General features: G+C 38.0%; 1 protein-coding gene across 6 annotated transcripts in view; it reads right to left on the reverse strand.

Moving 5' to 3' along the window:
- BAIAP2L1 (BAR/IMD domain containing adaptor protein 2 like 1) overlaps positions 1-26,206 on the reverse strand; it is an 87,237-nt gene that overhangs the window by 27,049 nt on the left and 33,982 nt on the right. For 3 of the 6 annotated variants that reach the window (XM_072836994.1, XM_072837000.1, XM_072836993.1), the window contains exons 4-5: positions 918-989; positions 74-135 (exon numbers count right to left, since the gene is read on the reverse strand). In XM_072836994.1, coding sequence (XP_072693095.1) covers positions 74-135; positions 918-989 — 134 coding nt within the window. The remainder of the gene's footprint in view (positions 1-73; positions 136-917; positions 990-26,206) is intronic. The other 3 variants (XM_072836998.1, XM_072836997.1, XM_072836999.1) reach the window with 1 other exon arrangement.

Below are 26,206 nucleotides of genomic sequence, written 5' to 3' on the forward strand. Positions count from 1 at the left end.
AGATTTGAGACTTTAAGTAAAATAATGTTTGGAAATAAAATATATTTTATAAGTACAAAAATAGTTCACATACGTTTTCATCAAGACTCTCATTGAGTTTCTTGTGGGTACTTGAAATCTCTATAAGTACATGGCCTGTGAATAAAACCAGATGTTGGGGATAAAGTCACTGTGTGGATTTTGTAAGGATACTACAGAAAGTAAAATAATGGAATATAGCACAATCTCTCACTGCCCTTAGCACCGGGAAGCATCAGGGCCTGTGGCATGTCAGAAACACTAACTGCATGCCCATGGCAGTGGGTTCCAGAGGAACACAGGCCCTAGCAAACTTACTCTAACAACACTGTTCATCCAAAGAATGCCAACTTTGTCTTTAAATTCACATCATGCTTTCTATATTTTCTCATTCCCTAAGCTGAATCTTATTTATCTGATTTAATTTTTAAATTCTCTTACAAAAGATTATCATGGCCCTTATAGTAACTATAGGAACAAATGACTTATTTTTATCTAATCCCTAGAGTAATCTGATTATCTGTCAGGCATAAAAGATAAAGGTCATTTTTTCTCATATTAGCTCTTGTGTCATTTTGGAAAATAGTAACGCCATGGGAAAATGCAGCAGGGACAGTGCTCTGCCTCTTATCTCCTGGGACTACATCAATTCTCTGAAATAACTACAGTCACAGGAGAATGTTCCAGAATTGAGCTTTACTCCAAAAGCAGCAAGACAACCACTTGATTTGCAAAATACATCTCTTGCAGTTTGAGACAGTGTGATGCATCTCTGCTACTAAACTCTAATAAAGGTGAACAAGAGCCTCTCCCTGCTCCCTTATCTACAGGAACCAAATGGGTCTGATACCTAAGAACTGGAAAAAACAGAATCATTTGGAACAACCACCAGATCATACTAAACCATAACACAATGTGCTGGAGAGATCCTCCCACAGTTTTGGTAGGAATTCCTTGGGTGAACTGAAAGGCTGTAGATGAAGGAGAATTAAAATTAAGACTGTGGTAGATACAGGGAAAGAGAAAGAATACCAACTAGATTGTAACTTCAGCTATCACCTTTACACAAATGACACTATGGTGTCCTGTTCCAGAAACCGTTAACACACGTGACACTCTGTAGTTCCCCACACCCCCATTGTCAGATTCTGAAATTCAGCCTTTTCCTTGAAATATCCACCTGAAGGTCTCATTAGGTGCCTCACATTCAACATGTCTAAAAGTGAATTCACCCCCCCTATTGTCCAATCCCAGCTCTTGGATGCCAACTAGCCAGTCACATGGGGTTGACACCTCACCCATAGTCACAATTCAACAACAAAGACTCATTCCCTTGTGCATGTGTGTCATCACTTGGGCCAAAGTCTAGAGTGAAATCAGGCCCCTTACTCATCCTGCTTCCTTGATCAACAAAGTAGCAGCCCTTCTCTGTCTGGGAGAGGAGGTATATGCTGATGACTTGTGAAATCTACGTGCACCCAATCATCTGTCCCATGAGGGGTGGGAGAAGAGTCTCCCTAGTCTGCCCCCACCAACACATTCAAACCCACAAGTTGGATCTCTTAGGAGTCTCCCTGCCCCTCAAGCTCTTATCATTTCTCTTGATTCCTAGCTTGTTCTATTCCAGACCCTCTTCCTCACATGTGCTGGGAATCCCTCAAAACCACATGTAACATGTCATCTCCCCAGCCCCTCCCCATGGTATACCAACTCCTCAGCATGAAGCCTACCGTCAATAATGCTGCTTAAAATAACCATGGCAGGTGGTGGGGACAGAGACTCTCCTTATAAGGTTATTGGTATATAACCTGTAAGTCTCTAAGCAGCTTGTGATTCTGGAAACCTCTAACAGAATAGCCTGCTGGATAAACATGGGAGGGCAGACTCATCCCCACCACACCAAGTTACCAAGATACCCACTCTCCAGCCTTTTTTTTTTTTTTTTTTTGGAAAGATTTTATTTATTTGAGAGAGAGAGAACAAGCAGAGAGGGAGAATGAGAGGGAAAAGCAGACACCCTGCTGAGAACCTGATACAGGCTCGATCCCAGGACCCTGAGACCATGACCTGAGCTGAGGGCAGACACTTCACTGACTGAGCCACCCAGGTGCTGCCTCCACTCTCCATGCTTAATGACACTGACTTCATTTCTCCCGTAATTAAGTTCTCCTAAAGTTCAACAGGAAACAAATCAGAGTTCTTCACAAAGGAAGCCCCTCACATGACCAAGAGTATAAGTACAATACGTCATTTTATCATTTAGTGATATCAGATACTGAAATAGCTTGAGTTACTTTCATATCCATTTTAAACCCATAAATGACTCCTGGCTGGAGATGAAAAACAACAACAAAAACCCCACTTCAATTACTTGAAAATTAAGCACTCTATTCTTGGCAAGTCAGATCTACTTTTTTTAAAGTCTAAAAATAATTGTGCTTAAATCAGGAGTGATTCAGACTAATTCAAGGCACTCATATATTTTTTTTTTTCCAAACTGTCATGAACTTTATCTCTACAACCTTATACAATGTGGATCTCTGAGAAGCATGTTGCCAAAACAAAAGCATGTGCTAGTGTGGCAATATGGAGAAAGCCAGCACTGCTGAACCTGGTGCTTGGGCCCTGAGGCCCCTTCTGCCTGGGGTGTTCTCCCTGCAGGCAGCTTGGTGGAAAGGCTCACTGAAACAGCTCATTCACTCTGTGGGCAGGAACGGAACACCTGACCTTATCCTTGTTATTCCTGTCCCTCACAGTTCGTGGAATTTAAATGCTGACTTTTAGCAGCAGCAGTCCTTGGTCAAAAGAAGGATTAGAAAACATCTTTAATGTGACTATGGGAGTTGCCAAAAGTGTATATTAAAACAGAAAATGAAAACAGCCCCTTTATGTTCAATCTACAGAAGTTTATTCTTAAATATACCAAGTTACTTTATGTCTGAAATGTGGCATCACACACGTTTATTTACTCCTAGCCTGGTAACCTAATTTTTCATAAATTACATCTGAGAAGAAAAAAATTTTTCAAGGAGAGGGTGGAGCACAGCCCAGATTCTAATGGAGCAGAACTAAATACACACCCAAACAGGAACCAACGTGCTGGTCTCAGAAATCACAGCACTGTATGAACTGGATCAACCATTTCCTTTTTCCCTTTTAGGTTCTGAGTAAACATTCTGGGAAGAGACATGTAGTAAGTACTGAAATATGACTCAGTCTGAGTAAATTATATTCTTAATGGCAATATTAAAGGAATTTAAATACATCGTATTTCAAAATCATGAACTTCATATAGCTAAAAGTCAATAGACAGGATAAAGTGACAGGATACCATTAGTTTTTCCTTAAAATTCATATAGATAGCTGACAAGAGATATCACTCCAATTTTAGGAGTTATGAATAAACATGTCCAAAAATTTGGACAATACTATGTAAAAATATGAATTTAGTCAATCAGCAAAATGGACTTTAAAAAGTTAAATAAAATTTAAGAGTATTGGTAAGAACACACAAAATTTTCATTTGAAATATAGATTAGTCATTGGACTATTTATTATGTATTTTCAACTAGATAATTCTTCATTAATTCACAGTATAAATTTAGAGAAACCAGATGGGGATTATTAATGGATGTGAGTAGCACAGAACAGGTGCCAAACGTGTAGGAATACATATTTTTTCATTTATATTTGATCATGGATAATCAGAACACCATATTTCCAAATAGCACAGAGCAATGACCGAGCCACACACTACTTTTTTCATGTTACTTCAAGTGGAATCAGACAATAAAATGACAGGGTGGAAGACAATCTACTGTGGACCTAAAGTTACATGCTATGAATTAATGTAAACCTGACCAAAACTGTTACTAGAAAAGGATGTACTTTTTCTGACAATTTTCGAAATATCAAATGTGGCCAGGAGAAAATATAAAGGAAATAAAAGCAAACTACACATAGATGGAATATGTTAAATACACAAGTGTATATCCTACAGATTAGAGTCACCAGCACTGAATTAGTACAGAGGCAGATTAGTAACCGTGAACATGTGACTGAACTTGAAAGGCTTTGCTAAACTTTAAGAATAGCCCTTGGTAGCTGCCTACCCCACAGTCCCTGGATGCAGTCGGAGGTGCTCTCCTCTGGTCAGTGTAAGTACTCTACCAGTAAACAATGTGCATGGAGAAATAACACCGAAAAAGTGAAAAAAAAAGTGACAGGATAAGCATTTCATTCAATATTTCTTCTGACTTAGCCAACCATAGTACCACAGTTCTAGCTAATGTCTTGCAGAGAGATTAATTAATTAATTATTAATTATTCCACCACTGATATGATTTGTATCATTCTATGAAAACAAGTAGGACAAACAGAAGTTATACATTAGAATTATATACTCTTTCAAAGTTCTTTCATAGTCTGAGATGAAAGTAAAGTGCCAAGTAACATCTGACTTTGGTAAGAAAAAAATGCTACGAGGGTAGTCACTAAAAGAATAAAGTACACCTAACTACCAAGAGAATAGAAAGTCAAAAAAAAAAAAAAACAAAACCAGTCAAAAAGAGGTAAAGAGAAGAAGTGAACACAGACAGTAGGGAAGCAAAAAGAAATTACATGGAGTGTAAATGGACTATATAATCCATTTAAACAACGAAGATTTTTAGGGTTAAAAAATTGTATTTTGCTTACAAGAGACATGCATTAAATACAAGAATAGAGAGTAAAAGGATGGAATAAGATACATAGCAAACACTAACCCAAAGAAAGCTGATGTAGATCTATTAAAACCAAAGTCAAAGCGGGTGAGAAACATTATTAGACATAAAACAATCACTTCATAATGGGAAAAAACTCAATTCGTCTAGAAGATGGAAACATTTTTTATTTGTATGCATCTATTAACATAGTCTCAACATATTTAAAATTGAATTTTAAAAAATAGATAAGTCATTAATTGTAGGAGACTTCAATATACTTCTTTTAGTAAACATATAGAACAGACAAAAATATCACTACAGATATAGATGACCTGAAAAATACACTTGATCTAATGAACATATACAGAATATTATAACTGATAACTTCATTTTTAAAGCCATCTATATATTTTTAAAAGGATCAAAAGAAAGCCTCACTGTATTTCAAAGGACTGAAATCATATTGAGTATGCTCTTTAACCACACCAAAATTAAACTAGAAACCACTGACAGAAGGGTAGCCAGAAAATGTCCATATATTGAGGATGAAAAAACAGACTTCTAAATAATCTATAGGTCAAAAAAGAAATCACAATAGAAGTTTAAATTATTTTGAAATGAAAAAATAAATATAGCATATAAGAACATGTAAGATGGGGCAGCCCTGGTGGCTCAGTGGTTTAGCACTGCCTTCAGCCCAGGATGTGATTGATCCTCAAGACCCGGGATCGAGTCCTGCGTTGGGCTCCCTGCATGGAGCCTCCTTCTCCCTCTGCCTGTGTCTCTGCCTCTCTCTTTGTCTCTGTGTCTCCCATGAATAAATAAAATCTTAAAAAAAAAAAAAAAGTAAGATGCAACTAAAGCTGTGGTTAGAGGAAATTTATAGCCTTCAAATGCATATTAGAAAAGAATGAGTGAAAAAAATAAATGCTCTACTCATTTCAAGAATTTAATAGAATACTATTCAATAATAAAAAGAAATTACTACTGACAGACATCACAACATGGATAAATTTCAGAAATAGTATAGTAAATGAAAGAAGCCATACTAAAAATACTACATACTATAGGATTCCATTTACAAAACATTCCGGGAAAGGCAAAACTGACAGCATCTGATAAACAAATCTGCCTATTCTGTGACCCAGCAATTTCACTCCTAGATATATTCCTAAGAGAAATAAGTGCATTTGTTTACCAAAAGGCAAGCACAGGAAAGTTCATGGCAGCTTTATTCATATCTCCAAGCCAGAAACAACCCAAACAACTTATCAACACTAGAATGGATAAATTATAGAATAAACTGACACAATGGAACAGGAAGACCCAAAATCTGTATATAAATTCCTCTCAAGGGCAGCCCGGGTGGCTCAGCGGTTTAGCGCCGCCTTCAGTCCGGGGCCTGATCCTGCAGACCTAGGATGGAGGCCCCCTGCATGGAGCCTGCTTATCCCTCTGCCTGTGTCTCTGCCTCTCTCTCATGAATAAATAAAATCTTTTAAACAAACAAATTCATTCATTCATTCATTCCTCTCGAATCCTTGGCTAACACCTAAATTGCACATGTACAGGGTTAGACTCAAAGAAAATCAGCAGCTGAAAGAACATGGAGTTCAGCAGAGATTCTCAGTAGACACACAGTGTTGGGGATACAGAGTTGGGAGCTGTAGTCCCACTAAGTGAGAAAGGCTTACTAAATACCAGGGGGACACCTGGGTGGCTCAATGATTGAGGGTCTGCCTTTGGCTCAGGTCATGATCCTGGGGTCCTGGGATGGAGTCCTGCATCAGGCTCCCCCCAGGGAACCTGTTTCTCCTTCTTCCTATGTCTCTGCCTATCTGTGTCTCTCATGAATAATAAAATCAATCAATCAATCAATCAATCAATCAATCAATCCCACAGGCTTCCCACAGACATCTGGTAGGGACTTACCTTAGGAATAAAGACTAAGTCATATGACTAAGGGCATAACCAAAATAGATCCACCAGAAAAATCTACAATTAAGCCTCCACAAATCAGGGTTATCTACTAGTAATTTAACTGCCTATTAGAATAGAATTTCACAATCTTAAGAGGAAGATAACAGAATTGAGTCTCTACAACATTTTCTCACAGTGCTCAGCACAGGAAGAAAAAAATCAGTAGACAGGGTGAATGGCAAACCTATCAACTCTGAATTCTTTTTAGTAGGTTTTTTTTTTTTTTGTATTCCAAAATATTTTATAATTCTAATAATACTTACGTTTACTTATAACTTTAATGTTATAATATAAATTTGTAATATATTATAAATTGATACACATTTTTTCCTTCAGTAACTGGTTTACTTAGTACCGTGTCCTCAAAGTTCATCCATCTTACAGGATGCATCAGAATTGCCTTTCTAAGACTGAATAATATTCCATTGTTTGGATATTCTACATTTTATTTGTCCATTCACAACTTGCAAAAAAAATGTTGATAGACACCTGGGTTCTTTCTACCTCCTGGCCATTATGAGTAATGCTGCTATAAATATGAATGTGCAGATATTTCAAGACTATTTTTTAAATTCAAGTGTAACATACAGTGTTAAATTAATAAACATTTTTAATAATTCCAGAACTATTTTATTTTTTTTAAGATTTATTTATTTATTTATTCATGAGAGAGAGAGAGAGAGAGAGAGAGAAGCAGAGACACAGGCAGAGGGAGAAGCAGGCTCCATGCCGGGAGCCTGACATGGGACTCGATCCCAGGTCTCCAGGATCGCACCCTGGGCCAAAGGCAGGTGCCAAACCGCTGGGCCACCCAGGGATCCCTCCAGAACTATTTTAGATGTATTACAGGATTGAGAAAATGTATAAACATGTTGAGGTTATTGGGAGCCAATGTACACACACATTTTCAAAATACATAATGTGGGACACCTGGGCGGCTCAGCGGTCATATGCCTGCCTTTGGCCCAGGACCTAAATCCTGGAGTCCCAAGATCGAGTCCCACATCAGGCTCCCTGCATGGAACCTGCTTCTCTCTCTGCCTATGTCTCTGCCTCTCTCTGGGTCTCTTATGAATAAATAAAATCTTAAAAAAAAAAAAAAACCCACAAAACCCACAGAACACATAATGTAAGTACATCTGTTTATTTCTATATATGTGTATACATATATGTCTATTTTTGAGTGTATGTATGTTTACAACATACACTGTACATATACATATGTGTGTGTGTGTATATATGTATTTCCTAGCTCTGTTTGCTGAAAGGACCAAGATGACACTTCAGTAGCAACGAGCACACCCAATATTCAAATCTTAGCTTCTAATATCATTCCCCCTAAAAGGAAGTATCATTCCTCAGAAAAAATGGCCATTGATTCCACAATTGAGAAAAGACAAGATGAGCCTGGAACATACAGTTACACAAGAAAGAGAGAAAGTACACAGAAATAAGTGAATGAATGGCTGAGTGAATGAATGGATGAGAGTCAGCCTGAAGGAGCTCCTACTGGCCAAACACAGGACAGTTTAAGCACCAAAGTAATTAAGGACAGTTATAAATTATAAATCATTGAAAAAATCTTAGAATCCATGAGTCCACAACAATAAATAGGCAAAGATGTGAGCAAGGAGGGCTCCTACTAAAAGTAAAATGCCAAACTGGTAAATATGGAGAGAGTGTTCAGTCAGAAAATCATCACTCAGCAACAAGCAAACACTGATTCAGGCAAAATTCATTAATAGATACTAAGCCTAAGGAACAAATGTTGATGATAAATAAGATATTTGCATAGTCTGAAAGTGTTACCGCTTCAGATAGCTTATTAGTAGCAGTAGAAAGAAAATTTCTCCACTTTACAGTGGAAAAATCAGACAACACCCCCAATGGACAATCAAAATTGTCACAAATGAGAGGCAGATGAACACTATCAAATTTGATACTCACAGGACACAAAATGACTCAGCATTCTAGATCACCTGAATCTAATCAAACACACCTGGAATTTCAGAGTTAATATGTTCCTGACCATTCATCCCCTTTTAGTGTTTCTTTTTCTTTCTTTCTTTTTCAAAAAGATTTTATTTATTCATGAAAGAGAGAGAGATGCAGAGACACAGAGGGAGAAGCAGGCTCCTCACAGGAAGCCCAATGTGGGACTCAGTCCCCCAACTGGGATCATGCCCTGAGCCGAAGGCAGACGCTCAACTGCTGAGCTACCCAGGTGTCCCATCAAATGAATAAAATCTTAAAAAAATACATACCAAGAAAGGAAAACTATGAACCAGTATCTCTCATAAAGAGAGGTACAAAAATCCTCAACAAGGTGTTAGCAAATCAAATCCAACAACGTATGAAAAGAATTATATACCATGAGCAGTGGGATTTATTCTACGTATTTAAGACTAGTTCAACATTTAAGTCAATTAAAGGGGCACCTAGATGGCTCAGTCAGTTAAATGTGTCTGCCTTCAGCTCAGGTAGTGATCCCAGGGTTCTGGGATCAAGCCCCATGTTGGGCTCCTTGTTCAGCAAGGAGCCTGCTTCTTCCTCTTCCCTCTGGTTGTGCTAAGAAACAAATAAAAATCTTTAAACAAAAAATAAAGTCAATTAAGGCAATTCATCACATCAACAAGCTGCAAAAAAAAAAAAAATCATATGATCCTATCAATAGATGTAAAGATTAAAATAAGAAAACAAATCAATTAAAATGTGAACAAAAGATAAAAAGACACCTACCAAAGAAGATATACAGATGGTAAATAACCATATGAAAAGATGTTTCACATCATATGCCATTAGGAAATTGTAGATTAAAGTAACAATGAGACACCACCACACACCTATCAGAATGGCTAAAATCCAGAAAACGGACAATACCAAATGTTGAGAATGTGGAGCAACAGGAATGCTCATTCATTGCTAGTAAGAATGCAGAGTGGCACAGCCACTTTGCAAGACAGTGTGGCAATTTCTTACAAAGGTAAACAGTCTTACCATTCAATCCAGTAATTGTGCTCTTAGGTATTTACCCAAATGACTTGAAATCTTTTGTGTACAGAAAAACCTGTACATGAATGTTAATAGCTTTTTCATAGGACCAAAACTAGGAAGCAACCAAGATGAATGGATAAACCGTAGTACATGTGTACAAGTGAGTATTATACAGGGATAAAAAAGAAACAAGGTATTAAAACCACAAAAAGACATGGAGCAAGCTTAAATGCATATGGTTTAGTGCAAGAATCCGGTCTGAAAAGACTACATATTACAAAATTCCAACCAAATGATTCTGGAAAAGGCAAAATTACACAGACAATAAAAAGATCGGTGGTTGCCAAGGAGGGTGGGGGGTGGATACTGTAATGGTAGACACATGTCATTAAACATTTGTCAAAACTCATGTTAACACAAAGAGTGAACCTTAATGTAAGCTATGGACTTTACAATACAATGTATTGATACTGGTTCATCACTGAGTAGGGGAGAGAGGAGTATGTGGGAACTCTGGGTAAGAGTTGCTAAGTTTTCTTTAAATCGAAACTGTTCTAAAAAAGATAAACTTATTAAAAACAAAATAACACAACAAGAGAGCCATCTGCAACTAGCAGTAATTAGAAACTAGTGCCCTGTTTGGAGGAAAACACATGCACTGTCTGAATCTTTTACTTGTGGACAAGAACTCAGTCACCTGTGTGATGCCAGTGCCTGTCTGGCACCTAATAGTCCTTAAAAGTCTGATCAATAAATAAGTTTATTGAACAGATGAATGAAAGGTAATCACAGTGAAAAAAAAATATAAAGAAGTACAGTGAGGTCGGGGAAAGAAAACTCTGGCAAAAGTTTGATCCATCATAAGGTGGTATCTGTAGTATTTGATTTTATTGCTATACAAATGGGTATTACAGAAATTCCTACAGGAAAAATGATTTCTGTTGAACCTGAATGCCTGATCCCCGATTTGCCCTCTCCGACCCCCCAAGCTCAACAAGCAGTTTTAGAAGGAGAGGCTTCTGTTGTGGCAGTACAGACACTGGTTGCATCTGGAGTCTGAGCAGCTGGCATTCACCCACAGGGCCCTGAGCCCTGGAAGAACAAGCTCTCTTAAGCAGGGCTGGCACCCACGCAGACACATTTCCATCCTCAGAGCCTCCAGGAGCAAATTCCTGGCAGCTTTTGTTTCCTATCACCAAAGTTTAGTAACACCAACGACATCTGGTCTCAGAGAATCCTGAGCCATAAACAACGTATCAAAAAGCCCCCAAAATAAGGGACATTTTTGCTTACAAAATTTTCATTCTGCAAAAGCTACAATACCAGACTACAGTGGTGGGTTCAGTGATGGACACTTGGCAACCCAGGTTGTGAGGATTAAGTGTCCTAATAAAGGAAAGGTGCCAAGAGCAAGACGCACACTAAATACTCAGTGTTAGCTTCCTTCCAGCATCCTGATTTCTGGCAAAAAGTGAGAAAGGAAAGGAAAGATAATATAGAAAAGGAGGAAGTTGGTATAAACTACTTACTTTAGAAGTTTGGCATAAGAGAAAAGTATGAAGGTAGCTAGAAATAACCACATTAAACAATTTTTTCAAGAAAGGGGATAACTTACAAGATTTGAAGGAAGAATAAATGGAAACCAATAAACCCCATATGACATATGAATTCTTAATTTATATATAAAAATGCCATAAAAATATTACTGTTATCCTTGCACAAGGACTTAAAATCTCAATGGAAATTATTAGAAAATATTCTAGATATTTTAAACTCAAGTCTTTTCAGTGAGGCAGAGAACAAATTCACATCTAACATCAGAAATCTAGTCAACCCCAAGGTAAAACCTAACAGACACGTCCTCTCTGAAAATTATGACCAAGTATTATTATGTAAAGGTAGGGGAAGATTCAGGGCTTAGGTGATAATTCTGTCATCAGTATTGATAAACTGATTCAGGAAACAAATTAACTGTTTATTACCCACTTCATTTTTGATTAGCAATTAAACTAATTTAGCTCATCTGCTGTACACAAGCACTGTCAAGATAAAGCACAGGATTTGCAATGAAGGAAAAATATTTCCCAAGGTGGGTTTTTTTTTTTTTAATTTTATTTATTTATGATAGTCACACAGAGAGAGAGAGGCAGAGACACAGGCAGAGGGAGAAGCAGGCTCCGTGTACCGGGAGCCTGACGTGGGATTCGATCCCGGGTCTCCAGGATCGCGCCCTGGGCCAAAGGCAGGCGCCAAACCGCTGTGCCACCCAGGGATCCCCCAAGGTGGGTTTTAATGTACCACTCTTATTTTGGCTAAAAGGATGACATTAATTTATTCAAGCTTATCAATTATATATCACATAGAAATAATTTATCAATTTTGCATCCATATACAGATTACAAGCAATTGTTTTCTTTACATGTGAATGTAAAAAAACAGCATCAAAAGATTAAGTTTTCTACAAGCTATTATATTGAGGTAGGATAATATTAATTATTCATCTTTTTTTATTGATTAGTAGATTAAGACTAAAAAACAACCATTTTGATACTAGCAAAAATGAAAGCAGGTGTATTATTAATAATGAATGAAGCTGATAACTAGTTATTCAGTATGGTATCATTAACTAATTATAGGAAATTTCATGCAAGCCCCCAAAAAATGCTACATCTGAAAAATTTTTAAGTCCTTTAAAAATATTGAAACAGGGGCACCTGAAGCATCCAACTTGATTTCAGCTCAGGTCATGATCTCAGGGTTTTGAGATCGAGCCCCTGCTTAAGATTCTCTTTCTTCCCCATCCCTCTGCCCCCCTTTAAGAAAATAAAATGTGGAAACAGGTCCCCAAAATACAAAGAGAGGACAATACATATAAGAAGGTGCAAAGACTATTTCGGTTCAGAATTACTGAGTAAAATCATCCTAAAAATTCGAAGTGAAGGGGCATCTAGGTGGCTCAGTCAGTTACGTGTCTGACTCTTGATTTTAGCTCAGGTCTCAAGCTCAGGGTCGTGAGTTCAGGCCTTACACTGGGGCCTACTTTAAAAAAAAATTAAGTGAAAAATTTCTTTCAAAAGAACTAAGGGTTTCGGTTATTTTGTTTTAGGCAACCAATTCTAATTAAACAAATTTAAAAACAATAAAATGGGCTACTGCTCCCATCTTTCAGATGGGAAGCCATTTATTCCTTGGATCAAATATCACACACCTCATGTAGATGTTGGGTGGTTTTATTATGATGTGAATCTAAGGTAGATTCCACAAAACATAGAATTACTTTATTATATCTCTTATTCCACAAGGATAACTGAAACACAGAAAAGAGAATAACTCTGTGTTTTTGCAGTTCAAATGAAGTCCTAACCTTCTACCTTAGAGGGGAAGACGACAAATACCAGCACACAACTCTAAGATCCCCAAAGGGAGCAGTAGCTTGCAGGTACTGATTGAGTCCTTTCGTTGTGCCAAGTGTTGTGCTAACTGCCCTAAAGAGATGGCCTGATTTAGTCCTCACACCCCAAAAGGGAGTACTGCTGTTACCTGCACTATAGAGAAGGAAACTGAGACATTAAGAAGTTAGATGATTTTCCCAAGTTTACACAAGAACTAAAAGGTGGTAGAGCTGGAATTTGAACTCATGCCTGATCCCAAGTCTGTGCTTGTAACTACTCTGCATCCTCATTCAAATATGCAACAAGAAACCATGTAGAAGAGGAATTACATTTTCTTTACTAGGTACCCAAGGATGGAATGATGCCCAGTGTATGTGAATTACAGGGAAAGGGATGTCTACTCAGCATTAGCTGGGACACTTTAATTACTAGTGTTGCCTGAAAATGGAACAGGCTACCTCTGGGGGGCTGGGCAGTATCAGTGGGTGAGGGCGGCCTGCTCGCTTGAAGCCATTTCAGCTCAGTGTTTAGGTCATGCAGGAAGTAAAACCAAAGTGGTGGGACTGACTCCTCAATGCACCCCATGAAAATGAGCCCCGCCCCCAACACCAAACAAGGTGTACACACACACACACCCCCACACACACCCCCACAGTATCTCACTCCCAATGGCTACCTGCTCCATGCAACGAACTTTGGAACAAACTAAACACGATTTAGGAAAGGAACTTAGGAGGCATAGAAAGGATTATCCATTACAATTATCATCTGTAAGATGGACATGTCAATAAACAGCCCCTCGGAGAACCTGGTTAGACTCAAACAAGATGAAAGAAGTGAAGCATCTGACATGCTGTGATCCTCAGTAATTGTTGGTTTCCACTGAGGGAAGCCAGGGGGCATGTAGTGTTAAGTGTCAATGTTGCTGGGCAAGCAAAACAGGGCCCAACTTGTTCGCAGGGATATAGAGCTACACATTCACACAATGAACTCCAGATTCACATTTCCAGTGGCCGCGTCAACATTTCCATTTGGTCTAATAGGCATCAAATCTCACATATTTAAAAGCAAACCCGGACACCCCAACTCACCACACCCACTTCTGCACACTTGACATCCAGTGCACAGCAAACCCCATTGTCTGTACCTTCCATCCCAGTCCAAGCTACCCGTCTTTCTCACCTGGACTGGTACAACAGCCTCCCAACTGGTCTCCGTGTTTCCACCCTCCTACACTATTCTTTGCACAGAAGCCAGTAAGAAGCTTTTAAAATCTAAGTTGAACCAAGTCACACCTGAGTTCAAAACATTCAGAGGCTCTCCACCCCCCCCCCCCCCCAGATTAAAAGGCAACATTCTTACAAGACCCATGAGGCCCTACTTGACCTGGCCCTGCCCTCACACCTGCTATACCTCTGGACTCATCGCTTCCCACTCTCCTATCCTTAACTGCATCTCAATCAGACTGGCTCTCAAACTGTGACCCAAGTTCACAAGGCCTCAGGAACTTTGCCCTTGCTGGACTCAAGCTAGAATGATCTCCCCAGACATGTGCCTGTGAAGCTCCCTCCCTACTGTATACCCCTGACCACGCTCCCTAGACTCACCCCTTTCCTCCCTCATTCAGCACGTCACCTTGTTACTATCTGGGATATCAGACATGTTCATTTACCACCCACTAGAATATAAATTTCCAGACAGCAGGAACTTCTACATATTCTTAGTGTCCACAACAATGCCTGCTAGATAGTAGATGCTCAATTATATCGTGATTTAAATGGGGAAAAAACTATTATAATCCCTTAATTACTGAATATTTGATTTTATGTGCTTTTCAGAATACCATGGAGTGACCTTTTTTTCCCTTCCCAGTTAAGGGACCATTTTTCACAAGAGCAAAGAAGAAACAAACCTTGATACCACAATGCTCACCCTCCGAGTCCCAGCACAGGGCCTCCAGTTTGGTCATGTAAAGAAGTGAAATGTAGGCAGTCATCACCAAAAACAGTGAGTAAACCAATTAGTTGTTAATTCAAAAAAATAGTGGAATGCTAAATTTAAAAGAGCAGTGCACAAAATAGTTTATATAGTCACAGGTTTAATTATGTTTAAAAACAGACATTTGAAAATAATAAAGGTAGAAAATGCGTTTAAGTTGATTCTTCAGTAAAAATATTAATTTTTTAAAAACTTGAAGTATATTTTAATACTCACTGTAAAATGAAAGTACAGTTCTAAACTTCTTGGAGGATCCATAAGTTATTTAAAATATTAACATGAAATGGGAAGTTGGGCAGGATTGAGTAGAAAATAAAAATGAGAGATTAAAATACTTAATCACACACATGTCCACAGATGCAGGAGAGAGAGAGAGACCTTAGTTACTGTCACAAATTTCTACTGTTACACAAGTGGGAGCTGCTGACCATCCGGCATGGCTGAGTCATAAACGCCTGATTCATATAGGTGTCAGCGACACTGCACTCAAGAGTCACAGGAATAGACTTATTCTGGACTCTTACAGGTCCAGTTCTTATTTGTGAAGGGCTTGCCATTCAATTTACTCTGTAATCGCCTTGTAATTTTATCTTTGAACCCACGCTCCTAAAATATTAGTCAGCTTTTAACAAGTCAAAATCTTTTAGTCTTAATACTACTAATTCTTATTTCAATATGAAATGAGACATAACAAACACAATCTGTAGCCTACCCTCCAAATAACAAGGTCTCCATTTAATTTGTACCCATTATATCCATGATCCTCTCCATTAATCCTAAACTCTTGGCAAATTAAAATACACTTCCCTTGCTCCAAACTGTTCCCTCCTCCAGAAACCACCACCCTTTCTAATTCCAGTGCTGACTCATCAGGATGCTACAGCATCTCTGACACCTGGTTTCCCTCCACCTCCTCCACTCTACCTCATCCTGTGAAATCCCGTAGCTTGTGTATCTTTTGCCCTTGCACTCAGTCCTGGATTACAGGTATGCATGTATATATTTGGATAATGTCCTTATTATGTTGTAGATAACTTGAATATGGGACCAAGTTTAAGGATGCTGTAAATGATAGCCATGCTTTCAAAAGAGTCTAGAAAAAACTGGTTTATAGAGTTAGAATGGAATAAGCCCAAAACCCTTATCTGAACACTCATTTGGTCCATCAAAAAACCTTTCTAAGCTCATCCTAGAGTATACCCACTTCTATACCCTTGACTCACCAGCCTCCCTGCCCCAGCAGACACTGCTAAATGGTGGTCAGGACACCTCCTCCAGGCTCAGAATCCTTATGGAGACACTGTTCCAAGCACGATGGTCAGAGTTCCTCTGCAAGTATTATAGAAGGACTGACTTGTCCCAAGGCCATTTTCTATACTGAATCAAAGTCTGGCTTCTGGTTTCTTCTTTCCACTGGATTTAATGAATAACCCACAAGGGATCGAAATCCTTTTGTCATGTGCCCAGTCTTCCAGATTTCAAAGACTACTTTCATAATTTGTTCCCTACATAGAAATCTAACTTCTTTGGGGTCCTCTTTACGGACTACAAAATAAAAAATTCAGACTTAAGCACAGGGTTTGAAAAGCCGTATTGTACCTGACTGAGCTCCCTCAGTCTAGGGAAGGGCCTCCACTCTCCATGGACTCAACAGACCCCCCCACCTTCACCCCAGTTGAGTGAAGTCTGACAAGTTACTTAAGCTAAGCTTCTGTTTTCTTGTCCATAAAGTGGAAATAACCCCATCTCAGAGGACTGTTGTGAGAATTAAACGAGATGCTGAATTCTGAACTTCCGTTACTGCCAACAAAATTCATTTATTGTCCTGTTCACACTGGGTCAGGGCCAACTAAAACTCTCCATAGGTTATGGTGAGGTTAGGAGCTAACACATGTGAGACGTGCTGTACAGCACAGAGCAGACTGTCTCAAAAATTTCTGACTGGGGTCCTAATTCAGGTCTGCAGATTTCTGCTGAAAAATTGAGGAGAATAAAGTCATACATAACTTGATGTTCATGATGCTGCTGCTGGGCTACCTGCATTTTCAAGGGGACTGGGAAACATACACAACTGGCCTCTTGAATTAATATGTCTAGTATACTGTTTATAGTATGAATTAATTAGGATATCCTGTGCTGGGAACTTCTCAGAAAGAACACACTTACTTTGGGGTTTTTAAGATATTATTTGAGAGAAAGAGAGAGTACACATGAGTGCACTTGAGTGGGGGGGGAGGGGCAGAAGGAGAAGAAGAGAGAAAGCTTCAAGCAGACTCCCTGCTGAGCACAGAGCCCAACATGGGGCTCAATCTCAGGACCCTGAGCCAAAATCAAGAGTTGGATGCTCAACCAACTGAGCCACTTAGGTGCCCCACCTTTTTTGTTATGTATGGTAGAACACACATAACATAGTTTATCGGTGGCAACATTTAGTACATTCACAATGTTGTACAATTGTTACCACTAGCCAGTTCAAAGGCATTTCATTCCTGAAAAGGAGATGCTGTACCCAATAGCAGTCATCCAACCCTCCCTCAGCCTCCAGCAACCACCAATCCACTGTCTGTCTCTCATCGATTTGCTGACCCTGGAAATTTCATATAAATGAAACCTTGTAATATACATGGCCTTATCTGGCTTTTCTCACTTAGCATGTTTTCAGGGTTCACCCACATTGTAGCATGTGTCAGCACTTCATTCTCTTTAATGACTAGATAATATTCCATTATAAGGATATCCTAACATTTTGTTTATACATTCATCAGCTGTTCAACATTTGGGTTGTTTCCACCTTTGGGCTATTGTGAATAGTGCTGCTAAGATTCTGTGCAGGCATGTTTCATTTTTTTAGATACCTAAGGAATGGAATTACTGGCTCACACAGTAACTCTGTGTTAAATTTTTGAGGAACTGACAGGATCTCTTCCACCACAGGTTCTTCATTTTACATTCCCACCAGCAATGTACAAGGGTTCCAAATCCTCTATATCTTTGTCAACACTTGTTATTGTCTTTTAAATTATACCCAGTCTATTGGGTATGAAGTGGTAGGTCACTGAGGTTATGACTTGCATTTCCCTAATAGCTAATAATGCTGAATATCTTTTCATGTGCTTGATGGCATTTTTACTTTTTTTTTTTTTTTAAGATTTTATTTATTTATTCATGAAAGAGAGAGAGAGGCAGAGACACAGGCAGAGGGAGAAGCAGGCTCCATGCAGTGAGCCCGACACGGGATTCGATCCTGGGTCTCTAGGATCATGCCCTGGGCTGAAGGCAGGCACTCAACCACTGAGCCACCCAGGAATCCTGGCATTTTTACTCTAAATCATTTTGTCAAGTTGTTTGGAACAGGAAAGAGTACCTAAGGAAGTACATCTATTCCCAAATGGCTGATGATCAAAAACGGTCAGAACTCCACTTGTACTAACAAAGAACCTACTCAAAACCCCACATCATGGCTGTCACTTGCCACCCTGGCATCTGAGTCTGCTTTGGCATATGTGTCTAGCACAATCAAGCCAAGCCCCTCCCACATCATGATTCTAACTACACCTATCTTTGACATATCCGTCTCCCTTTTATTTACTTATCCTCCCCCCTTCCTCAACCTCTTCCAAGGGCCACACCCTTTCTGCTATTTCCTATGCATCTGACCAGAGATACTTTTTTCTTCCTTCCCTTCCTCTATTTGTGTATTAGACCTTAGTTTGTTTCTGACACATAACTTCAGGTCTAGCACAGTGCCATGAACAAAGTAAGACATCTTCCAGCATTTGTAAGAGAATACGAATAGCTCCCATCAAAGATGATGGTGGTGGTGGTGAAGCAGAGCCCCATGGGTCTCCTGAGCCACTGCCCCTTACTATGACCTGTGCAGATGCTGTGGCCCCCTGACCAGCTGTTCTTTGGCTATGGCTGAGAGCATGAGAATAAGGACTCCTATATTCTCTCCAACATGATTGATAGTACACAGGATATCCTTTAAGATGACGACGACCAATTTGAATCAATTGTGAAAATTGGGTTTAAGCAAAATAATTTTCACATACTTCAAAATTCAAAAAATTAAGAGAATAGATAAGCATAATAAAGTTATGAAAAACAGGCAATGATGTTTCAGATTTACATTCAGGATGTGCCCACTATGCAATCAGGAAGCATTAAATGTTAAACTAATTTTGACAACTTAGCTTTTACACCTCTAGTTTTTACTAATTATAGTACTTCATTTGCACATATAGTTACTTCAAAGCTAAGAAAAAGAATGCTTTTCTTGTAATAATTTCTTTAAAGTACAATTTATAGAACCTCCTCTTGGACGTTTTAGGAATTTATACAGAAATCAATATTTTAATGATATGGGGACTTAAACAGTAGGTGTGTATGTAGATATTTTATATATTACTTATAAATTATAAGATGATCTATCTTTATAATTACTATAGCTAAGATCTTTCTTGTTCCCAAAGGGACAAAGACGTGTTGAGTATCTGTCACTTCAAAATCCAAATGACAAAAGTCACTTGCAAAGTCCAAAGGCATCTGTCACGTGTACAATTCCAGGACAAAAAATCTTTTTTCCAAACCCAAACTGAAATTAAACAATAAAAACAATAAATGGTCATGTTATAAATGCTCTGAAGTACAAAATAGAAAATCCTGATAATATCCAATGAAAACACAAAATGCAGACTCATACATATTGGTTTCAGACTACATGATGGTTCACTATTTAACACAATCTTTTAAAACTATAACAAGCAGGATAGGATAATCTTCACTGCCATAAAATAAAGCAAGTCAGAAAAAGTACACCTTTCTGATATATATAGAAAATTAAATCACATAGCTGTCAGACTGCTGGGGATCAAATTAGCTACCCATTAGCCAACTGGGTGACCTTGGCAAGTTACTCATTCTCTTCGAACCCCAGTGTCTCCATCTATAAAATGGAAATAATTATAATAATACATACTTCAGAGGGCTATCATGAGTACGGAAGTATTTGTAATGTGCTTAACAGCACCTGGGATACAGCAGGTACAAGGTTAAGCAAATAAAATAAATTCTCTATTGTTTCCTATTTTTGTGGTAAGGATTTTAATCTCTTTAAAGTGAGCCTAAACTGCAACTAAAAGATGAGGGATTTTAGTCACTAACAACTGCTTTTTGGGGGCGCCTGGGTGTCTTAGTTGGTCAAGCATCTGACCCTTGGTTTCCGCTCAGGTCATGGTCTCATGGTTGTAGGATCAAGGCCCACATAGGATCCCCCACTCAATGGGGAGTCTGCTTCCCCTGTCCCTCTCCCTCTGCCCCTCCCCCTGCTCATTGTCTCTCAAAAAATTAAACAAAAATCTTTTTTTTTTTTTTTTCCCAAAAATCTTAAAAGAAAAATAACTGCTTTGGCTCAACTTAGTGCTCTCATCAATTCTTTGTATATTCATAACATTTCTTTGAAGAAATTTCAGATACTTTTTTCTGCTCTTATTTTTAAGACCAAAGACTGATTTTGAGTATCAGGACAAAACTATAACAAATGTATTTCTTAAAGATGCGTAACCTAAGAAAATAAAAATATAGATTGCATAACCTATAAACATTCTATCAGTAACAAAAGAAAATCTATGATTTTGTAGGTTTTCTGGTGATAAGGAGATAAAATCGTCTGTTTTGTGCACAATTTAAGAAACTGGGGCAAACAAATTAATAAATGATTCAAAGTAATAGCTAACTAAAAAAAAAATAATAGCTAACTAAACAGGAACAAAAGTCTAAATTTATGTAACGTTGAGCTGTAAGATCCTCAAAGCAAATCTGTAAACTCCCCAAAGTAAGTCTCCTGTTATTTGAGAAATAAATGAGAATGAGCTTTATTTTTCCATGCTTTAAAAATGAAAAAGCTGGGGATCCCTGGGCGGCTCAGCGGTTTGGTGCCTGCCTTTGGCCCAGGACGTGATCCTGGAGTCCCGGGATCGAGTCCCGCGTCAGGCTCCCGGCATGGAGCCTGCTTCTCCCTCCTCCTGTGTCTCTGCCTCTCTCTCTCTATGTCTATCATAAGATAAATAAATCAATCTTAAAAAAAAAAAGAAAGAAAAAGCTATTTCATACTTTTTTAAATATTTTGCCAAAATTTTTTCCTCTGACCATGTTTTCCCTTTCTACTTTTTTCAATATTTTCTAAGTTTTTAAAAACAAACATTGTTTGATTTAGAGACAAAACTGAAAGTTTTATACATATTTCAGTTTCTTCTCTTATTTTTATTTTTTTATCTTTTTTTTAGTTTTTTTTTTAGTTTTTTTAGTTTCTTCTCTTAAACGAGTACTGTTCCTGAGGTGAACTGTGTACACATGATAAAGATTTGTGCATGCACTGCAACCACACATTCTGACAATGAATTCTTTATGGGACTTATTATTTAACAATTAACATAGATTAAAATATTTTACCTACCAATCCTGACTACAGAGCTCTGGTTTCTGGCTTTGTTAGTTCCTCCCAATAAGGCAAAGTGGTTGTGCTCTTTGTGCTCTAAGCACATGTACTGCTGTGGTTGTTAATGTCTGTTAAACCTACACATTTAGCAGGTGATAAGGAATCACTTTTTCTTTGGAAAAAAGATATCAAATCCCTCACACAATCATTCAGTCTTCACATGTAATCAACTGTATGGTATTAAAAGTCTTCCATCTATCTTCAGGGTAAGGTCTTGTAAAGGGACAGGTTGTAAATAGTTTAAGCCCTTGTGGGAAACTTCTCTGTTGTAACCACTCAACTCTGCCACAGAAGCCTGAAAGCAGCCACAGAGGATACGTGAGAAAGCAGGTGTGGCCAGGTTCCAGTAAAATAATATTTACGATTAGGTGCTGGCCAGCCCTCTGGCTCCAGTTTGCTCACCTCTGCAGTTAAGGTACAACTAAGAAAAGGTGATACTTGAGCAAAATGAACTTGAAAGAGACTTCAAAATATATACTAATTCTTATTATAATCTTCAAATGATTTAGAGTATTTAGCATAAAAATGACTAAAATTTGGTAGTTCTCTTAAATTAATATTTTACCTTAAATTACAGTTGAAAAAAAGCAATGACACATCTTCTAAGTATTCTCTACAATAGGAGAACAGAGTCTATTAATACAGAGTCTTTCAATCTCCATAGAAAATGACCAGGATACGACTTTTTTGGGGGAAGGATATATATCTGGCAGATTTACAGAAAATTAAAAATTTGAAGACAGGGACGCCTGGGTGGCTCAGCAGTTGAGCAGCTGCCTTTGGCTAAGGGCGTGATCCCATAGTCCCAGGATTGAGTCCCACATCGGGCTCCCTGCATGGAGCTCTGCCTCTGTCTCTGCCTCTGTGTGTCTCATGAATAAATAAAATCTTTAAAAAAAACATGTCTTCTATGTATAAAACAAAATTTGAAGACAAATGATGAGAGATTCCTAACTCTGGGAAACAAAGGGTTGCAGAAGGGAGGAGTGTGGAGGGATGGAGGGCACTTGATGGGATGAGGACTGGGTGTTATATACTATGTTGGCAAATTGAATTTAAATTTTAAAAAAAGGAAAAAGAAAATAAACTGGTATTATTTGTCAAGTATCAGAGAGTTAGAATAACTTAAATTTTGGATATTTACATTAAAATATTTTCCATGAAGTCTGAGTCATCTCACCCTGCAAAACATGCACAAATACCTCTGCTCATATAGATAAAACAGAAAATCGGCATTTCTGCTGCTTTGTAAATTCTAAATATTTTACAAGAATTTTATCAAATGGTAAGTCATATTACATCAGCGATTCCTATTTTCTAAGAAGTAAACTGTATTATTTAAATACATTTAAATGACAGAAGTCCCATCATTGCTTGGCATTTCTCCTGTTCACTTCTTGGTGACTTCCAGTGGCAACAAAACTTTTATACACTCCCCTTAGGTGTTACCTAACATAAGGAGGGAACTATAAGATAATAAAGCTCTTATACAGAGTATCCTCTATGAATGAGAATCAAGAGGCACAATAATAGCATCAGAACTTCAATGCAACTACTGCATAGATAATAAAAGGAATCAAAATGTAAAAACAAAACCCAAATTAGAAGTTAATTTGCAAAATCAACAAAAAGACAACTCAATTAAAAATGGGCAAAGGATCTGAATAGACATTTCTCCAAAGACGACACTCCAAAGAATGTGAGAAGATGATTAGCATCCTTATTCACTAGGGAAATGTCAATCAAAACCCAAATGAGATAGTACTCCATACTCCCTAGGATGGCTATTATCAAAAAGACAGCAGATGTTAACAAGGATGTAGAGAAACTGGACCCTCACACTGCTTGTGGGAATGTAAAACAGTGCATTCATTTTGAAAAACAGATTGGTGTCTCCTCAAAAGGTTAAATGTAGACTTACTGTAAGAGCCAGGCATTGCACTCCGAAGTGTACACCTAAAACTTGTACATCAATGTTCATAGCAGCATTATTTATAATAGTTAAAAGATAGAAACAACCCAGGTACCTATCAACTGATAAATGGATAAATAAAATGTGGTACACCTATACAATATTATCCATCCATAAAAAGAAAGGAAGTACTCATACATGCTACAGCGTGAATGAATCCTGAAATCATTATACTAAGTTAAAGAAACTAGTCACAAGGGATGGCTGGGTGGCTCAGACCTTGGGTGTCTGCCTTCAGCTCAGGGTGTGATGCCGGAGTTCCAGGATCAGGCCCCACATCGGGCTCTCTGCAGGGAGTCTGCTTCTCCCTCTGCCTAGGTCTCTGCCTCTCTCTGTGTGTCTCTCATGAATAAATAAAATCTTAAAAACTGTGTATACCTTAAATGTGTGAATTGTACTGTATGTAGTTATATCTCAAAGCTGCTATGACAAAAATCAATCTGCAGATTTCAAAAGAGCTAAATACAATTTAATAGTGATGGAAAATAGTCACTGAAATTGAAAACAATGGAATCAATTAGAAAATAAAAATTTTAAAATACCATTTACAATAGAGGACAAAAACCACCACAAATAAGAATGCATATATAAAAATGTGCAAGATTCCTTCAATTAAAAACACAAAATAGTGCTGAGAGAAATAAAGGTAGTCCTAAATAAATTTTTAAAAAGTGCCATCTTCAGGGTGCCTGGGTGGCTCAGCAGTTGAGCATCTGCCTTTGACTCGACGTGATCCCGGAGTCCTGGGATCAAGTTCCCCATTCAGCTTCCTGGATGGACTCCGCCTGTATCTCTGCCTCTCTGTCTCTGTCTCTCATGAATGAAAAATAAAATCTTAAAAAAAAAAAGTGTCATCTTCATGAATTAGAAGACACGGTATTGTTAAGATGTCAATTCTTCCTAAATCTACTTACAGAGTCAATCTGTAGTACAAATCCTAGGAGATGTTTTAGTGGAAACTGACAAGCTGATTCTAAAATATATATAAACACAAAAGTCCTATAATAGCCAAGGCAATCTTGAGTAAAAGGGTCTACTTGTTCTACTTGATGTCTACTACTAGGTATCAGGGTACATTAGGAAGTCACAGTGATTAAGACAGTGTGGCACACAGACAGCAAAGTGCAGTAGTTGTGTTGCTTCCTTGTTTTCCAGTGATAAATCCATGTGACATGTTACAAAAATGGATAATTAAAAGAGAAAGTGCAGCAAAGAAATGAATAGTAACAAGAGTAAACAGAGTTGAAGTAGCAGCTGCCTATGAAAATGTTGACACTGTGGCCAGTTCAGGAGACTGGAAGTGCAGCCACAAGAACTTAGTGAAGCCCAAACTTATCAACACAATGAGCAAAATGGTTATGACAAAAAGAATGGAGATATTTTAGAAAAAGTCAAATCAAAGAAAACTTAACATTAAAAGAACTATTGGGAATACCTCGTCCCACTGAAATCACAAAAGATAAAATGCTAGAAGCTGATGCAAGCTTAGGAAAGAGCATGACAATCTGCAAAAGCATACAGAAGAGGCCAATTCTGTATTCTGAGTTACAGGAGGAGACAAATGCCACTGAACTAAGTTTCTTACAAATAAAGAAAAATGCTTATAAATCAGTGCTTCTAATACTTTAAGTTACTATGTACTAAATAGTTTTACTATTTTTTTTCATTTCCCTATACATTTATAACTGAGAATAAGAGAATTTTTAGTGTTTTTTGACAAACATTTTCAAAGGTCATGGGGCAATCCTAATTTTCCCCATTGATTATTAAGATGGCTTTCAATAGTTTTAACTTGCATGGTCATTTTTATGGTCCTGCAACGCCACCTAAAATGAGGTCTGGGGATGCCTAGGTTGCTCAGTGGTTGAGCATCTGCCTTTGGCTCAGGGTGTGATCCCAGATTCCTGGGATGGAGTTTCACATCGGGCTCCTTGCATACAGCCTGTTTCTCCTCCCTCTGCCTCTCTTTCTGTGTCTCTCATGAATGAATAAATAAAATCTTTAAAAAAATAAAATAAAATCAGGCCTGTATGTAAAATTAATGAATTAAATGTATTATTTCAGAAATTAGAAAAAGAGTAACAGTAATTCTAAAGATAATGGAAAGAAGAAAATAGAGGTAAGAGTAGAGATTCATGAAATAGAAAACAAAATACAATGGAAAGAACTGAAAAACTGGTTCATGAATAATCAGGAATAATCAAGTAAAATGTATAGCCTTACAAACTTACATCACCTACTCTACAGAAAAGAATAATGTCAATAAAAAAAAAAAAAAAAAAAACCTGTACTCTGGGTGCGCCCAGGTGGCTCAGTGGTTGAGAGTCTGCCTTCGGCTCAGGTAGTGATCCTGAGCTCCTGGGATCAAGTCCCTCACTGGACTCCCTGCATGGAGCCTGCTTCTCCTTCTGCCTGTGTCTCTGCCTCTCTCTGTGTGTCTCTCAAGAATAAATGAATAAAAAAAAATCTTTAAAAAGAAAAAAAAAAACTGTACTGTTTTTGTGTTCTCAAATATTTGTGCATATGAAGTAGCAACAGAGAGGCATCTTTCTAGTCTTTGAAACTTTTTTTTTCTTAAAGATTTTATTTATTCATTCATGAAAGACATACATAGAGAGAGAGGCAGAGACATTGGCAGAGGGAGAAGCAGGCT

The sequence above is a fragment of the Canis lupus genome, chromosome 8 (genome assembly GCF_048164855.1).
Source record: "Canis lupus baileyi chromosome 8, mCanLup2.hap1, whole genome shotgun sequence".
Taxonomy (NCBI): Eukaryota; Metazoa; Chordata; class Mammalia; order Carnivora; family Canidae; genus Canis; species Canis lupus.